We start from the raw sequence: 16,984 nt of genomic DNA, 5'->3' as shown, positions 1-16,984 counted from the left end.
TTTCATTATTTATTCTGTTGACTAAACTCTCTGGTTATGTTCTTGTCTCAGTGAGGAAGAAGCTGAGGAGCTCAGAGCTTTAAAGGAAAACCTAAAAGGTTGGTTTGGAACTTTATCATGTCAGTGGTTTTGTTTTCCTTATCATTAATGTCTACCTAAAAGACACACCAAATATAAGACGGAACATCCATCCATTTTTGTCTGTTTATTCTGGGCCCAGTTATGTTGGCAGCAGACTAAGCACACCCCAATAACTAACTATCTTGAAACTGAGAAGCTGTTAGACCACTTCAATGACCTCTGCAAAGGAAATAGCTGAGCTTTTCCTGTATCTTCAGACTCTACCTCTGCATAAGAAAACAGGTTGACTGGATTTAGGACTTTCTCAAAATGTCCCCTCCACAGCCTGATGAAATCCTCATTCTGAGTTGGCAGATGTCCACTAATGCTGATAACCTGAGCCAATCCCTACTTTCCTGTCCTGACTTGTTAAACAGTTTGGCAGAATATCCTCAGGGCTAACTGAAAGTTATATTCCTTAGTCTACCTGCAGTCTCACACACTCTGGTCACTGCCTCTGAAACTAATGAGGCCACAGCCCTCCGAGCCGCCCTGACCCCCTGGACTAGCCAAGCCCAGAAAGCCTCTTTTTAGGCCAGACAGCTTCTCTCACAGCCAGTGTCCACCAGTGGGTTCTTGTTTACTTCCACCACACCACAGATGGTCGTCTAGCCACAGATCCTATCAGGATCCTGTCATTGAACACGGACTACTTAGACTCTGTCTCCAACCTTCCAAAGGATGCATAAGGAATTCTCTTGGAGGTGGGTGTATAAAACTCACAGATAGAGGCCTCTGTAAGGTGTTCCCAGTTCACCCTCACTCGGGTTTACCAGGTTTATCTGGCAGCCTCCCCTACGTCTGACCCACCTCACCACAAGGTTGTGAGCAGATCTCTGCTCTCCTTACACCCAAGTGTTAAGACATACAGCCACAGACCAGATGAAACGCTGACAAAGTTGATCATTGATCTGTGGCCTAGGGTGCTCAGGTAACAGGTTCACTGGCAAACATCCCTGGGAGCATTTGGTAGGATGTTCCTCCCAGTCACACACCTCCAGATGACTCAGCATTGAAATCCCCAGTAGAACAAAGGAGTCCCCTGGTGGTACCCTTTCCCAGGACCCCTCCCAGAGACTCAAGGACGTGTACTCTGCACTGTTGTTTGAAGGTTGTCAGAACCTTCCTCCCCGTGACCTGGAGCTACACAGAGACAAGTAGTCCTCTGAGAATGTCAACATAGAAGACTCCTCCTGCACTAGCTCTGGCTCCTTCCCCACCAGAGAGGTGATGTTCCACGTCCCAAACACCAGTCTGTACTGCTTGGGTCCATAATGGCTAGGCCCCCTCCTCTGCCCCCTGACCCTTACACCCATCCCTGTAGGTGGTGGACCAATGGGAGGATATCAAAAATACATGCCATCCAAATGTTTTTTGACCTGTTTAAACCACATCCTTGTGTTTCTCTCGGCCTTAGACCCTTCCCCTCCAAACTCAAAGCGACCGTTCTTGGTGTTGCGATGGAGACAGTTCTGGTTTGCCCCCGTCACCTCCTTCCTTGGTAACGTGCTGATGTACTTCCTGTTCCTCTACCTGTTTGCTTACGTTCTGCTGGTGGACTTTAAGCCCCCACCCCCCAAAGGCCCCTCCACCCTGGAGTTTGTGCTTTACTTCTGGGTCTTCACCTTGGTGTGTGAGGAAATACGACAGGTGGGCAGTTCACACACAAACATGCAAACACAGTAAATAAACTACTTTATCTATAATAAAATAGGCTACAGAATATGCTAGGAATGTGTTACAGCAATCCAAGATAAAATAAACTCTGTGTGGTGATGTAACAGTCAGGTGTAAGCTAGATAACTAGTTTACAATGCAGTGGAAGATCATGATATTTGCATGGCAGCAGCTTGATGAACATTACCAGGCTGTAAACATGTTTATTCCTGCTGTAAAGCTGGAAATTTTAACATGGGGCTCTATGGGGATGGACTCCCTGCAGGAGAAAGCCTCCAGTGGACAAGAAAGGAACTACAGTTGTTGGCACTCGTAGGATTCTGGCTTTGAATGCAGCTGTTTTAAGACTGAGTTCTGGATATTTACAGTTATCTGACAAACAAACGGATCATCTATCTCCTGTTTGCAGACGTTCTGTGTGGGCAGTGGCTTTGTGATTCAGAGGATGCAGAACTACATCCAGGATGTGTGGAACAAGTTCGACCTCACAGCCATCTCTCTCTTTATGCTCGCTCTCTGCTGCAGGTCAGGCCTCTGTGATCATTGACATGAGTTCTACTGAGACACAGCCAAAAGAAAATGTTTCTCTGCTTTGAAGCTCATTTTTGCTCCATGATCTTGTGTTCATTTAATGTGTTTGTGGACGTTTTCTCTTAATTTATGAACATTGAACTAATAATGAAATACCACTGTGTGTAGTAGTGTAATCTACAGTTCAGGCCAGAGCAGAAAAACACAATGAAGAATGATTAGGAATATGTATGAACTTTGAGTAATGACTGTGTGAGCTGGTAAGGAACTAAAAACATATATAAGACAGCAGAACAGCTGAATGAAGATTAAACAGGAACTGAATGCCAGCTGAACAGCGAAGAGGAGGAAGTGGAGATCTGTGAGGGGCCACGCCCCCTAGTGGAGGAGATCTTTAACATCTATCTCTATTTAAAGAAGGAGTCCATTTTGATAGATAAAAGGAGCATAAATGAGTCTTTGACTATAAGGGCTAATTTACTGAATAAAATATGGCCTTGTGTTTCCAGAATGTTCCCCTGGTCATATGACTTTGGTCGGGCAGTGATGGCTATAGACTACATGGTCTTCACTCTTCGTCTCATCCACATCTTCGCCATCCACAAACAGCTCGGACCGAAGATCATCATAGTGGGAAAGATGGTGAGAAAGCACAACACACTAAAAGAACAGTTTGCAAAAGGTAAAACAGAAGGTGCAGTGATACTAAAGCTTCAGTCTGAGTAGACTTCAGGTACTTAAAACTCTCTACACAATGTGTGCTCATAGAGACATTTGCATGTGAGTGTAAAACGACGTTCGCAGTGATGCGTCTCGCTTCTCCCTCAGATGAAGGATGTCTTCTTTTTCCTCTTCTTCCTCGCCGTGTGGCTCATGGCATATGGAGTAGCCAATCAGGCGCTGCTTTACTCATATGATCCTCGTCCTAACTGGATATTCCGCAGAGTCTTCTATCGTCCATATCTGCACATTTTTGGACAGATTCCCATTCACGAAATGGACGGTGAGACTTCAACACGTTATTCCTATCATACACAAAGAGTCTATATGGGAAAATTAAATATAATAACTAGAACTACTGCCTGGTGGTTCACACTTCTATGAGGTTGATCACTGTGCACTGGGAGCACAGAGGAGGGTCAGAGGGGGGTTTCTGAGGTACTATGAGTCATAGACATGTTGTAGGCCAAATGACCTGGGCCTTTGATCTGCAAAATCTAATCAGTTAATCCTTGGGCCAGAGCGGACATTTGCAGAGTTTAAAGAAAATCTGTCAAAGCCTCCTTGAGGTACCACGTTGACAAGAATATCCCAGCCGTACAGTAAAGTAGTAGACAGTTCGTGGACTTGAGGCTGTACGTGCACGTCTACTGCCCTGGATCACATTTAAACTGGATACCCAGCATGCAGGACTTCAGCACTTAGTCATGTTGATGCTAATATAAAGCTTTGTTGCAAATATTCAGCAAAAATCCTCCTGTTTTATTTAAATGTCTTTGTTTCATCCAGCTGACAAACTAGAGGAGGATAAATGTACAAACAACGCCACGCTGATCGAGGCCGGGTACGAGCCATGTCTGAGCACGTACGCTAACTGGCTGGTCGTCATCCTCCTCGTCATCTACCTGCTGTTCACCAACATCGTGCTGGTCAACCTGCTCATCGCCATGTTCAGGTGAGACATTCAGATCATTTCTTTATGTTACAGTTATCTACCACTAAGGCCAAGTCAGGTATAGGAGCATGTGCTGGTTTGGCACTTCAACACATCAACCCTGGTCCTGTACTGCTTTGGACTCCTGATGGCCATCGTCCAGGCCTGTTCCAGACCCATGACCCCATCTGTCCAGGTTTCCTCCCAGCTGACCCCTCTACAATGTACTTGGCCACTCCTATACCCGGTCCTACCCAGCTGGACCCAGGTGTGGATGTGGTGAGCTGGATCAGGCCCTTGAAAGCGTGTCAGGCGCTTGTAGAAGCGCAGCTGACCCTTCCCATCCCCGCTCACCTGAGCATATTGGACACATGATCTTGTGATACCCAAAAATGTGCCAAAGGAAAGTCAACACAGAGAGTTTCAGCTGGCTCAAACTCATCACTCAGTGTGAGAGGCCAAGTCTGCTGTTGATCTCAGCCACACAGTCAGCGAATCGATGGATCACGCTGCAAAGACAGGTGGAGTGCTCCGCAGCTCCACAGACACAGATGCAGCGTTCAATGGCACCTTTGTTTTGGCCCAGGAGACCTGCAGCTCCAGCTGTTCAGTCTCATTACTCAGCTAGCTCAGAGAGAGGACAACTACAGTCTCCACAAGGACCACAGCATCATCAGCCAAGTCCAGATCAGTGATCTGGACTCTGCTGTATCATTGAAAGCACTGTATGGATGACCTAGCAGGTAGATGAAACCCCATGTGGACTGACCTGTGGTTCCTTTACTGCACTCTCTCACTCATTTCCGACTCTATCCACTGTCCTCCTTATAAATGTAACATATCAAAGCTGCATTGATGGATGATGAGATTTGGCATTTCTGTCCACAGCTACACCTTCTCTAAAGTCCAGGAGCGCAGCGACACCTACTGGAAGTTTCAGCGCTACAATCTGATCGTGGAGTACCACTCGAGGCCTTGCTTAGCCCCGCCTTTCATCATCATCTCACACCTCCACCTGCTCATCAAGAGATACATCCGACGTATCCCATCAGTGAAGAGCAAACACTTTGGTGAGCCATAGATGAGGATCAGAAATAACGGGGAACAAGAGGAACCAGCAGATTGGTGTTCATACTCTGAAGATTCCTGACATACTGAGACCGATCCAGGGCGGGAAAAGTTGTAGTTGGGTTGGCTAAATTTAACCATTGCTGCTCCAATCAGGCTGTCTGATGGCATCACAGTTCATTTTGTCAGGCTCACAGAATAAGATGACATAAACCCCCTGAGTATCCCACTGAGGGAACAAGGAACAGCTCCAAAGTCTTGATCCTGTTTTTAAAATGTTTTTGATAAAAGCAGAATTACAACCGCAGAGAGAAACCTACTGTTACTGTAGTTGTTCACATCCTACCCAAAAGTTGTATGCAGCTAAAATGAAAAGCAGAAGTGGAAACCAAGGCATGGCGAGCCACTGCTATGGAAACCATGAATCTTTGTTCTGAACTCATCATCAAAAGCTCTTGTTAAGAACTAAATAAGAACGAGATTTGATAGGCTGAGGGTCTGATTCCTGACCATTGGTCATCCTGGGTTAACTCTGTCCTCCGTCTTCAGTCCTGGAGCTCCGGGGCAGGAAGGCAAGCCGACTCAACACGTGGGAGGCGATCCAGAAAGAAAACCTGCTGTCAGCTCAGAACAAGAGGCAGAGAGAGAGCGACACGGCTCGACTTAAATGCACATCCATCAAGTAAGACTGGCTCTGCTGTTGGGTTTAATAAAACATGTTAATGAATGCACTGATGGCTTTAAAGAGGAAAGATGCAGCTCAAGACCTCCTCCCATAACTGACTCTGAACTACATCAGGCCTTACTCAAATTCACATCCTGAGCATTGGTGAATAAAAATGTATGCCTGAGTTTGTCCACATCGGGTCAAGTTCCCTCCCCACCCCAGATTTTTAAAGGTCCTGGTCATGGATAATCCAAACTTTACGTCTAAGTATAATGGGCCAGTCCACTACGTTCACAAAGCAACAACAAAAAAGGCTCACACCATTAAGGAGAAGGGGCTGTTAATAAAGCAGCAGTGAGTAGAATTTACATTGTTACTGCACTAATAAATGGGTTAAAAACAACACTTGGTAGTTATTGCTTCAAAGGAGGATGGACCATGTTGTTGCTGAGCTCCATGGGTCCCCCTGTAGGGCTGAGCCCCAGACAGTTTTCCCTTCTTCTCCCTCAGGAGCAGCCATGCTGAGGAGCCATTAGGCAAGTAGCCAAACCCTCACCTGCACTGGGCGGGCTCTTCTTTGTTGCAGCAGCACCTCTCTGTGATATCTCTCCATCAGTGCAAGTCTAAGGTTTCCTGACACAACAGATAAACTGTTTCATGTCAAAGAAAGCCGGGTGAAGAACGAAACTCATGAAAAGCTTTCAGTGTTGCTCTTTGTTTTAATTTTAATAAAGAGATGTCCACATCGTTCTAAAAAACTGCTGCTGTGGCTACATCCAAGCTAATCACTCCACTACTCACACTAAAACTAAGGACTGACACCCCCCCCCCCCCCCCCCACACACACACACACTATCACAAACTTGCTGAAACTGCTCTGCACAAGAGCGAAAACATGTCATTTATCATGGAAAGCTGTCAGTGTAATTTGTGCTTTTTACTCCATACAGTTCTGATAAAAGTGCCGTTATACTACAGCTACATCTGAGCTAGCAGCATGACACACACTAGCAGCAACCATTACTGTCAGCTTCCAGCATAACTAAGCCCTGCAGCAGCTACAACCTTGTTCTCCTCTAATGACACTGATTGGTTGTAGATGGGTTGTTCTGATGACACACTGGCAAATACAACTTTGATTATATCTATAGCATCCTGTTCATGCATGTGTGTGTGTGTGTGTGCATAGAAACACAAAAATGGTCCATAAAAAAAGCTTTGACTGTTATTTTTTCTTTCATTGCCTGCCTGTATGGGCCACTAGAGGGTGCCAGATTTAAAAAAAAAATCTGTTTTGGTCAAAGGAAGTGGAATAATCTCTGAGCTTTATCTGCTCTAGACTCTGCATGATTTCCCAACAATCAGCCCCTGATTTTCTGAATAAAATCCTTCACATGATTTTAGTTTAACTCTGTGTGTGTGTGTTTGTGTGTACAGGGTGGACAGTGTGCTGAAGCAGATGGCAGAGATCCGGGACCATGACCGCAGGCTGCGACTGCTGGAGTCTGAGGTGAGAGAAAATGTTGATAAAGGCATAAAAAGAAAGCGCTGTGTGTGTGCTGTAAAGGCCAGAGAGCTTTGAGGGGTTAGTCAAAATACTTGAGCTCATCTTGATCCCAATTCAGGGGTTTGCTGTAGCACCATGGTGTTCTTGTAATTTCCAATACTTTAAACTTTTATCTAACTTAAACTGTATATTTATTTGGATTTGTGCAATAAGGTAATGTGCAGTATATGTTTTTGTGCTTAGATGGTTTACATTTGTCCCTGCTTTTCTCTTTATGTTGGTTTTGTTTCCTCTTTTTTCATGTATTGATTCTATTGTAGAGGTAGAAACTGTCATAGGAGTCTAAGATTGATTCCATGGGGAAATAAAGTAAATCATATTATAGGGTATTGTATCATATAAAAGATTTAGGGTCCTGACTGCATGGAGGGAAACTTCTGAAAGACTCACTGCAGACATACTAGTGTTTGATTCAGCACAGAGTAAACTCAACGATGTATGAACAACAGCTTTAAAACAGTCATATTCAATATGTGTTCAGCTCATATACCACAACAGGCACCATAGGTAGTTTAACAGGCAAACTGAAAACAGAACAATTTACACAAAATATACGAATTACACTTTACAGAAAACAAGACCCATTCCAGCCTTCATTTAGACCATGGAGCTGGATGGTGTTGGGTGTAAACAGTCAGTTTCCCTTCATAATATCACCGTCTCTGATGAAGAGGGGATTCTCTCAGTCTGTCAGACTCTGACTGGTTCCACTGAGCCCTGGTTCCTCTCATACACCAAACCACACAGACTGTTCAGCATGTACACTACATGAGCACTGCTGCAGAGAGAGTTTTCAGGTCCAGATCCTCTCTACTGTCTGGCCCTGCTTCTACCAGCAGGTGGATTTAGGTCTGTGGTATATATGTGTGTGTGCGTGGTGAGTGTGTGTGCTCGCTGTGTGTCTGGTTTCTCTGCAGCTGTCGGCGCTGCTAGCTCAGCACTCATCCATCTCTCTCTGTCTCTCAGTTGGAGTACTGCTGCAGCGCCCTCTCCTGGATGGCCGAGGCTCTGTCTCAGAGTGGCCTGATTAAAGCTGACCGTCCTCCCCCCGCCCCTCAGAGGTGAACCAGATTAATCTGATCAGTAGGAGGATTATTATACAGCTGAGGTGAACCAGATTAATCTGATCAGTAGGAGGATTATTATACAGCTGAGGTGAACCAGATTAATCTGATCAGTAGGAGGATTATTATACAGCTGAGGTGAACCAGATTAATCTGATCAGTAGGAGGATTATTACACAGCTGAGGTGAACCAGATTAATCTGATCAGTAGGAGGATTATTGTACAGCTGAGGTGAACCAGATTAATCTGATCAGTAGGAGGATTATTGTACAGCTGAGGTGAACCAGATTAATCTGATCAGTAGGAGGATTATTATACAGCTGAGGTGAACCAGATTAATCTGATCAGTAGGAGGATTATTATACAGCTGAGGTGAACCAGATTAATCTGATCAGTAGGAGGATTATTGTACAGCTGAGGTGAACCAGATTAATCTGATCAGTAGGAGGATTATTACACAGCTGAGGTGAACCAGATTAATCTGATCAGTAGGAGGATTATTATACAGCTGAGGTGAACCAGATTAATCTGATCAGTAGGAGGATTATTACACAGCTGAGGTGAACCAGATTAATCTGATCAGTAGGAGGATTATTATACAGCTGAGGTGAACCAGATTAATCTGATCAGTAGGAGGATTATTATACAGCTGAGGTGAACCAGATTAATCTGATCAGTAGGAGGATTATTACACAGCTGAGGTGAACCAGATTAATCTGATCAGTAGGAGGATTATTATACACAGCTCAGGTGAACCAGATTAATCTGATCAGTAGGAGGATTATTGTACAGCTGAGGTGAACCAGATTAATCTGATCAGTAGGAGGATTATTGTACAGCTGAGGTGAACCAGATTAATCTGATCAGTAGGAGGATTATTACACAGCTGAGGTGAACCAGATTAATCTGATCAGTAGGAGGATTATTATACAGCTGAGGTGAACCAGATTAATCTGATCAGTAGGAGGATTATTACACAGCTGAGGTGAACCAGATTAATCTGATCAGTAGGAGGATTATTACACAGCTGAGGTGAACCAGATTAATCTGATCAGTAGGAGGATTATTGTACAGCTGAGGTGAACCAGATTAATCTGATCAGTAGGAGGATTATTGTACAGCTGAGATGAACCAGATTAATCTGATCAGTAGGAGGATTATTGTACAGCTGAGGTGAACCAGATTAATCTGATCAGTAGGAGGATTATTGTACAGCTGAGGTGAACCAGATTAATCTGATCAGTAGGAGGATTATTGTACAGCTGAGATGAACCAGATTAATCTGATCAGTAGGAGGATTATTATACAGCTGAGGTGAACCAGATTAATCTGATCAGTAGGAGGATTATTACACAGCTGAGGTGAACCAGATTAATCTGATCAGTAGGAGGATTATTGTACAGCTGAGATGAACCAGATTAATCTGATCAGTAGGAGGATTATTGTACAGCTGAGGTGAACCAGATTAATCTGATCAGTAGGAGGATTATTATACAGCTGAGGTGAACCAGATTAATCTGATCAGTAGGAGGATTATTGTACAGCTGAGGTGAACCAGATTAATCTGATCAGTAGGAGGATTATTGTACAGCTGAGGTGAACCAGATTAATCTGATCAGTAGGAGGATTATTGTACAGCTGAGGTGAACCAGATTAATCTGATCAGTAGGAGGATTATTACACAGCTGAGGTGAACCAGATTAATCTGATCAGTAGGAGGATTATTATACAGCTGAGGTGAACCAGATTAATCTGATCAGTAGGAGGATTATTACACAGCTGAGGTGAACCAGATTAATCTGATCAGTAGGAGGATTATTGTACAGCTGAGGTAAACCAGATTAATCTGATCAGTAGGAGGATTATTGTACAGCTGAGGTGAACCAGATTAATCTGATCAGTAGGAGGATTATTACACAGCTGAGGTGAACCAGATTAATCTGATCAGTAGGAGGATTATTGTACAGCTGAGGTGAACCAGATTAATCTGATCAGTAGGAGGATTATTACACAGCTGAGGTGAACCAGATTAATCTGATCAGTAGGAGGATTATTACACAGCTGAGGTGAACCAGATTAATCTGATCAGTAGGAGGATTATTGTACAGCTGAGGTGAACCAGATTAATCTGATCAGTAGGAGGATTATTGTACAGCTGAGGTGAACCAGATTAATCTGATCAGTAGGAGGATTATTACACAGCTGAGGTGAACCAGATTAATCTGATCAGTAGGAGGATTATTATACAGCTGAGGTGAACCAGATTAATCTGATCAGTAGGAGGATTATTACACAGCTGAGGTGAACCAGATTAATCTGATCAGTAGGAGGATTATTATACAGCTGAGGTGAACCAGATTAATCTGATCAGTAGGAGGATTATTACACAGCTGAGGTGAACCAGATTAATCTGATCAGTAGGAGGATTATTGTACAGCTGAGGTGAACCAGATTAATCTGATCAGTAGGAGGATTATTACACAGCTGAGGTGAACCAGATTAATCTGATCAGTAGGAGGATTATTGTACAGCTGAGGTGAACCAGATTAATCTGATCAGTAGGAGGATTATTACACAGCTGAGGTGAACCAGATTAATCTGATCAGTAGGAGGATTATTACACAGCTGAGGTGAACCAGATTAATCTGATCAGTAGGAGGATTATTACACAGCTGAGGTGAACCAGATTAATCTGATCAGTAGGAGGATTATTACACAGCTGAGGTGAACCAGATTAATCTGATCAGTAGGAGGATTATTACACAGCTGAGGTGAACCAGATTAATCTGATCAGTAGGAGGATTATTATACAGCTGAGGTGAACCAGATTAATCTGATCAGTAGGAGGATTATTACACAGCTGAGGTGAACCAGATTAATCTGATCAGTAGGAGGATTATTACACAGCTGAGGTGAACCAGATTAATCTGATCAGTAGGAGGATTATTACACAGCTGAGGTGAACCAGATTAATCTGATCAGTAGGAGGATTATTACACAGCTGAGGTGAACCAGATTAATCTGATCAGTAGGAGGATTATTACACAGCTGAGGTGAACCAGATTAATCTGATCAGTAGGAGGATTATTACACAGCTGAGGTGAACCAGATTAATCTGATCAGTAGGAGGATTATTATACAGCTGAGGTGAACCAGATTAATCTGATCAGTAGGAGGATTATTACACAGCTGAGGTGAACCAGATTAATCTGATCAGTAGGAGGATTATTGTACAGCTGAGGTGAACCAGATTAATCTGATCAGTAGGAGGATTATTGTACAGCTGAGGTGAACCAGATTAATCTGATCAGTAGGAGGATTATTACACAGCTGAGGTGAACCAGATTAATCTGATCAGTAGGAGGATTATTGTACAGCTGAGGTGAACCAGATTAATCTGATCAGTAGGAGGATTATTACACAGCTGAGGTGAACCAGATTAATCTGATCAGTAGGAGGATTATTGTACAGCTGAGGTGAACCAGATTAATCTGATCAGTAGGAGGATTATTGTACAGCTGAGGTGAACCAGATTAATCTGATCAGTAGGAGGATTATTGTACAGCTGAGATGAACCAGATTAATCTGATCAGTAGGAGGATTATTGTACAGCTGAGATGAACCAGATTAATCTGATCAGTAGGAGGATTATTGTACAGCTGAGATGAACCAGATTAATCTGATCAGTAGGAGGATTATTGTACAGCTGAGATGAACCAGATTAATCTGATCAGTAGGAGGATTATTGTACAGCTGAGATGAACCAGATTAATCTGATCAGTAGGAGGATTATTGTACAGCTGGTGTAATGATTTAAGTGTTTCTGATCTCATCGTTAATGTTAGATTGGTCAGCTCAGAGATTATTGATGTATATTCTCAGTGATTGATCTGTTTCCTATGGGGTTATTTCTGTTGTAGATCTGACTCTGTGGTTTCCAGACTGAGTGTCTGAACTTCAGGATCTCATCCACTTGCTGGTTCACTCAGGGCCGTTGTTCCAAAGAGAACCTTCTTTGCTGTTTTCCATATTTTGGTTTGTATATTTCAGATGTTGCTGATGTGTGACGTGTTTTTTAACATGCTGTTATAGGATGCTGATTAAATGAATATGGCAGGTACATGAACGCGGTTAAAGATGCTGTCTCCTGACAACTGTGTTCCCATACTATTACCACTGAATGTCGGGCCTTTCCTGTCCACAAATGCATGACTTTATGAGCTCCACTTAAAGGCTGCAGCAACAATTAACAGCGATCCCTCCGTGTCAGGTCTGAGTAAAAAGCATGACTGTGTAGGAGTGTAGGGATGTAAGTGTTCTGCTCATGTGCCTTTTGTCATCACTAATAATGACCAAAGTCTGATTATTTCAGATCCATGGGGCTTTAAGCCAAAGTGTCCCCACAGAGTGCCTTATATAGCTACCTGTTCAGGTAGATGATAATCATGTCTTAATCAGATTAATGTTATACCCTGATCAGACCCTTTTAAGGGAAGAGAAATGTGCACTTGTTAAGCTGCTATGAAGAATAATTAAAGTGTTTGTTATTGATGTGAAAAGTTTAACCAAAGAGACCAAACCTTAAAAAAACCTTAACACTTGCTCTTCAGAGCTTTATCTCCTCTTTTAGTTTTAGTCTTGATTCTCAGTTTATAAGGTTGAAATAATAAATATCATGTACAGTATCATTACACAGACAAAGCTTTGAATTCACTAGCATGCGCTGCCTGTTAGCTGCAAACTGCAGAGACCTACTGGGGAGCATAACAGACAGATACACAGGAGCTGGTGGGGACCAAAACCGGAGCTAAAAGAGAGAATACCCGACGTACTGTCATCACATGGAGTAAAATAGGGATGTTCACATACCATTTTTTTCCTTCCCCATACGATTCCGATACCAAGGTGTTGGGTATCGGCCGATACTGAGTCCTGATCCGATATCAGTCTGAACTCTCTGAAATGACTGTTCAGACTAGTAAATTATTTTAGACCTATATTTGACTCAAAATGGCTCACATGATCATAATTCGATTAAAATGGATAAAAAGACGTTCAATATCAGGTTTGCTGGTGTGGATTTAATCATTAAAGTCCCCAAAAGACATGCCAGTTCCAGGGTCGCTGAAAATGCTGCTGTAAGGATTCAAAGGCATCAGTAGTGTTAATGGGGAAATACAACGGCTAGCTTCAAGAGGAAAAACAAGTAAGATGCAGCAGTTTACTGTGCAAAAGTTATTTAAGTTTTGATAAGCTGCCACTTCTTGTCTTGTATGACAGCGCGGGTCTGAAAGGCGTTTCAATGATCACAGACTACATTCTTTGCAGCTGTAGCGGGTCCCCTGGTTGTTCTTTGCTTCTGCTGCGCCAGAAACAGAAGCCCGTTCATACAGTGGCAGCAAAGAAGAGTTGATTTCCGTTCATAGTGCTAACAGTTAGCATGGCTTAATGAAGCAAAGTATAAAGTTAAACCAAACATAAACTCATGTACTCGCCCACACCTGTGTTTTGAGCAGTATCAGAGGTATTTCTGATACTGGTATCGGTATCGAAACAACCCTAGAGTGAAACACCCTTTATGTCTTTAACAGAACCGTTTTCATAGTCTCTTCTCACCAGGGTCTATCAGTAGCTCTGTACACTCAGTATTTCCTTTATTCAACGAAAAATAAGAAGGAAAACGTGAAAACATTGTAAAGGTATCCTGTGCTGGTACCAGCAGTCACTGTAGACCTGGACATGACTCCCACCTATCAAGTTCTCCTCTGCTACTGCTGTTACCTCTCTTGACGTTGATTGGTCAGTAGGAAGAATGACGTTAGCCGTTCCAAAAGTTAAACTATTTTCAGCTAAAAGTGCTGTGATTAAAAGTATAAAAGAATAAGAGTGATTTCAGAGAAAAGCCTGGATTACTCTGGTTTTGGACTGAAAATAAGTGGTGTGCTGAGAAAAAGGCTGACTGTGGACAAAAGCCTAAATATAGATGATTTATTCACATGTATACGGCAGAAAAACACCTCCTGGTGCTGGTAATGGTGTATTATAGAAATCTAGTATGTTTGGGTTTTTTATATCTGTCTAATGTTTATAGATGTAATATTTTGTCAGGATAAACAGAAATGTTTGATGGATTCTGTTACACTGTGAACGGTCTACAGATTCAGTTTGTATAATAGAGATAAGCACTGTACAGAACTATGAATTCATTGGACCTGTAAAGACTGAATAAACAGGAGTGAAAAGGTTCAGTGGCCATTTTGTATTATTCCATAACATGAAGAATTTGTTTTTCTGATTTTGGTTTTGTAATTTTAATGTATGGGTTGATTTTAGTCCCATCCTCCAATCAACTGTTGGTTCTGAATACAAACCAGTGAGGATCCACACTGACTGGGATGTGGACCTCAGCTGGCTTCACACCAGATGACCTTATGAAGGCTTTGTCAGAGCTGATTACAGGTCCAGATAATCCTCAAATGTATCGGTGTAAGAGCGTATGAACAAGCAGACCAGGTATATCTGAGCTGAGACAGGAAGTAAAACCTCTACTGTGACTTTTTTTGGACAGCTTATGCCGAGGTCCACCTCAGGATTGTGAATCCCAGAAACTTGAAGGTGTCCACAGTAGAGACTGAACTGTTCAGGATGTTGGGGGGGGGGGCTCCTCCTAGAATCTTGAGAACCTGCTCGAGACTAGGTTCAGCTCCAGGTGGTTCTGACCAAAGAGGACCAGCTGTTCCACCTCCCATCTGTGCTTATTCATCACCATCACTGAGACCAGTGACACTGCTGTTGTTTGCAAACTTCAGGAGTTTCACCAAAGGGCCTCCTGAGGTGCAGTCTTTTGTTTAGAGGGTGGGGTGCAGTGGGGGGAGGACACACGCCTAGGGGGCACCAGTGCTGGTAGTCTGGGTGCTGGCTCAATTCTGGCCTGCTTATACAGGAGCCGGTCCCCACTTCTGTAGGCCTTCCTCTTGGCCCGAAGTAGCGCACCGTGCTTAAGTCCACATGAATTGTACCAGAGACCACCTCTTCAAGTGGTGTGGCCACGGTACAAGTACAGCATGCTTGCGTTCACAATGACTAAAGGAAACAGGACTTTTGGGTCAAGTGTCCTCAGCTCAGGGCCAAGGCCCATAATGTGAAGCCACCCTTCACTGAGTACAGACAGGAGGTTTGTCTGTATCTGCTGTAAATGCATCTCAGACATACAAACAGCCTTAAATCAGGCCTAAGTCAGCAGAGCCCAGAAGGTCTACTTCTTTGGTTTGACCCTTCACAAGATATGAGCAACCAGCGAATTCACTGGTAGACCCCCGCAGCGACAGTCTGTTGACACAGCTGCTTATGAATCTGCCCAGCATCATGTCCCTGACATTTTCCTTGAAGAATGAGAAGTTCTCTGTAGGAAGGATCTGAAGATTCATCATCATCATGATCATGCATGTGGACTATCACAACAAGATCTCAAATAAGCAAAACTTTCAGTAGAAAAAGGAGTTAGAGTTCTATAATGGGCAACAATGGAGTCAAACGAGTGTTTCTTAGTCCTGGTGCACACCCAAACACACTAACACTCACACTAACACATGCCACACTCTCACACAGCAGTCCCCTTAGGTAACTTTATCATGGAAAGTGATTTCCCACTTTAGACAGTCCTTACATGGAAAGAGCTTGGGTTGGATGTGGCACTGGATCAGATTCAGCAAGGCAAATAAATCCTGTGCAGGAATGTCAAATCTGGTTGATGAATGGGTGGCCGCAGCGCATTCGCTGTCATCTCTTCACCTCATAACACCCGGTCTGACACTTTAAATAACACAAATTCTTTTTGTTTTTACTCAGACACGTCGGAGTCAAATGAGGTCACGAGCTTCACTCTGACTCACATGTTAGCGGATCGCCCAGCGCCACTGCAGAGAGGCCAAGCATCACTGATGGATCAGATATTAACCCAAACTCATTTTAAACTACGCGTTTGTTAAAGACTGTAGGAGAAAATTAAACTCCGCTTAAGTGAACTAAGTGGGTCAAGTGGGTCAAAGCAGGCAGAGTGAGTAGTCCAAACTAAGATAGAAGAAATGTGTTTGGCATGTCTGAGCTCATCTCCACTTTCAGCCACTTTGCAGTCTTCATCTCGATCCGATCTCTTCTCTCATTCTGTCCTTTGCTGTTTCCAACTCAGCTGTTTCTGACTGCCATTACTATAACACCCCTAGAGTTTTACTGCAGTGTGTTCCTAAACACATACTGTTGTTTAAAATGGGACAGCTGTGGATAGAGGCTTTATACCCACTATAGCACCCCATTTTCTCAAGTCTTGGTCTTCTGGCTTCTTGAAGTGAAAATAGAGCGTTCAAGAAGCTCCAGAACCAGTGATGTGACTGCTTGGGCCTCGGGCTGGTTCTTTAGTTCCTTATTTATTTGTACAAAAGGAAGAAGATTAAAATAAGACAAAGGAATACATGAACATATGACAACAGAAACCCCTCAGGGCTTTTAAGAGGGTCCCACTAATATTAAACATAACAAACATTCGCTCGATCCTGTCAGGAGACAAATACCAACAAATTCATAGACTCAAAGTCAAAAGCAGAACCATGATACAGTTTACAGGGGAGAAAAACTGTGC

General features: G+C 43.3%; 1 protein-coding gene across 1 annotated transcript in view; it reads left to right on the top strand.

The window, feature by feature from the left end:
- The window catches only part of trpm4a (transient receptor potential cation channel, subfamily M, member 4a), a 39,986-nt gene extending 25,393 nt beyond the window's left edge, over positions 1-14,593 (top strand). Inside the window, exons 18-28 of the mRNA XM_041778593.1 lie at positions 52-98; positions 1,538-1,770; positions 2,207-2,322; positions 2,838-2,970; positions 3,157-3,331; positions 3,838-4,003; positions 4,871-5,052; positions 5,600-5,732; positions 7,155-7,227; positions 8,251-8,345; positions 12,270-14,593. Of these exons, the coding sequence (XP_041634527.1) occupies positions 52-98; positions 1,538-1,770; positions 2,207-2,322; positions 2,838-2,970; positions 3,157-3,331; positions 3,838-4,003; positions 4,871-5,052; positions 5,600-5,732; positions 7,155-7,227; positions 8,251-8,345; positions 12,270-12,303 (1,387 nt within the window). The 3' untranslated portion in view covers positions 12,304-14,593. The remainder of the gene's footprint in view (positions 1-51; positions 99-1,537; positions 1,771-2,206; positions 2,323-2,837; positions 2,971-3,156; positions 3,332-3,837; positions 4,004-4,870; positions 5,053-5,599; positions 5,733-7,154; positions 7,228-8,250; positions 8,346-12,269) is intronic.
- Positions 14,594-16,984: the final 2,391 nt, after the last annotated feature.

This window comes from Cheilinus undulatus, linkage group 21, assembly GCF_018320785.1.
Source record: "Cheilinus undulatus linkage group 21, ASM1832078v1, whole genome shotgun sequence".
In the NCBI taxonomy this organism is placed as follows: Eukaryota; Metazoa; Chordata; class Actinopteri; order Labriformes; family Labridae; genus Cheilinus; species Cheilinus undulatus.
This window is presented reverse-complemented; position numbering and strand designations above follow the sequence as displayed.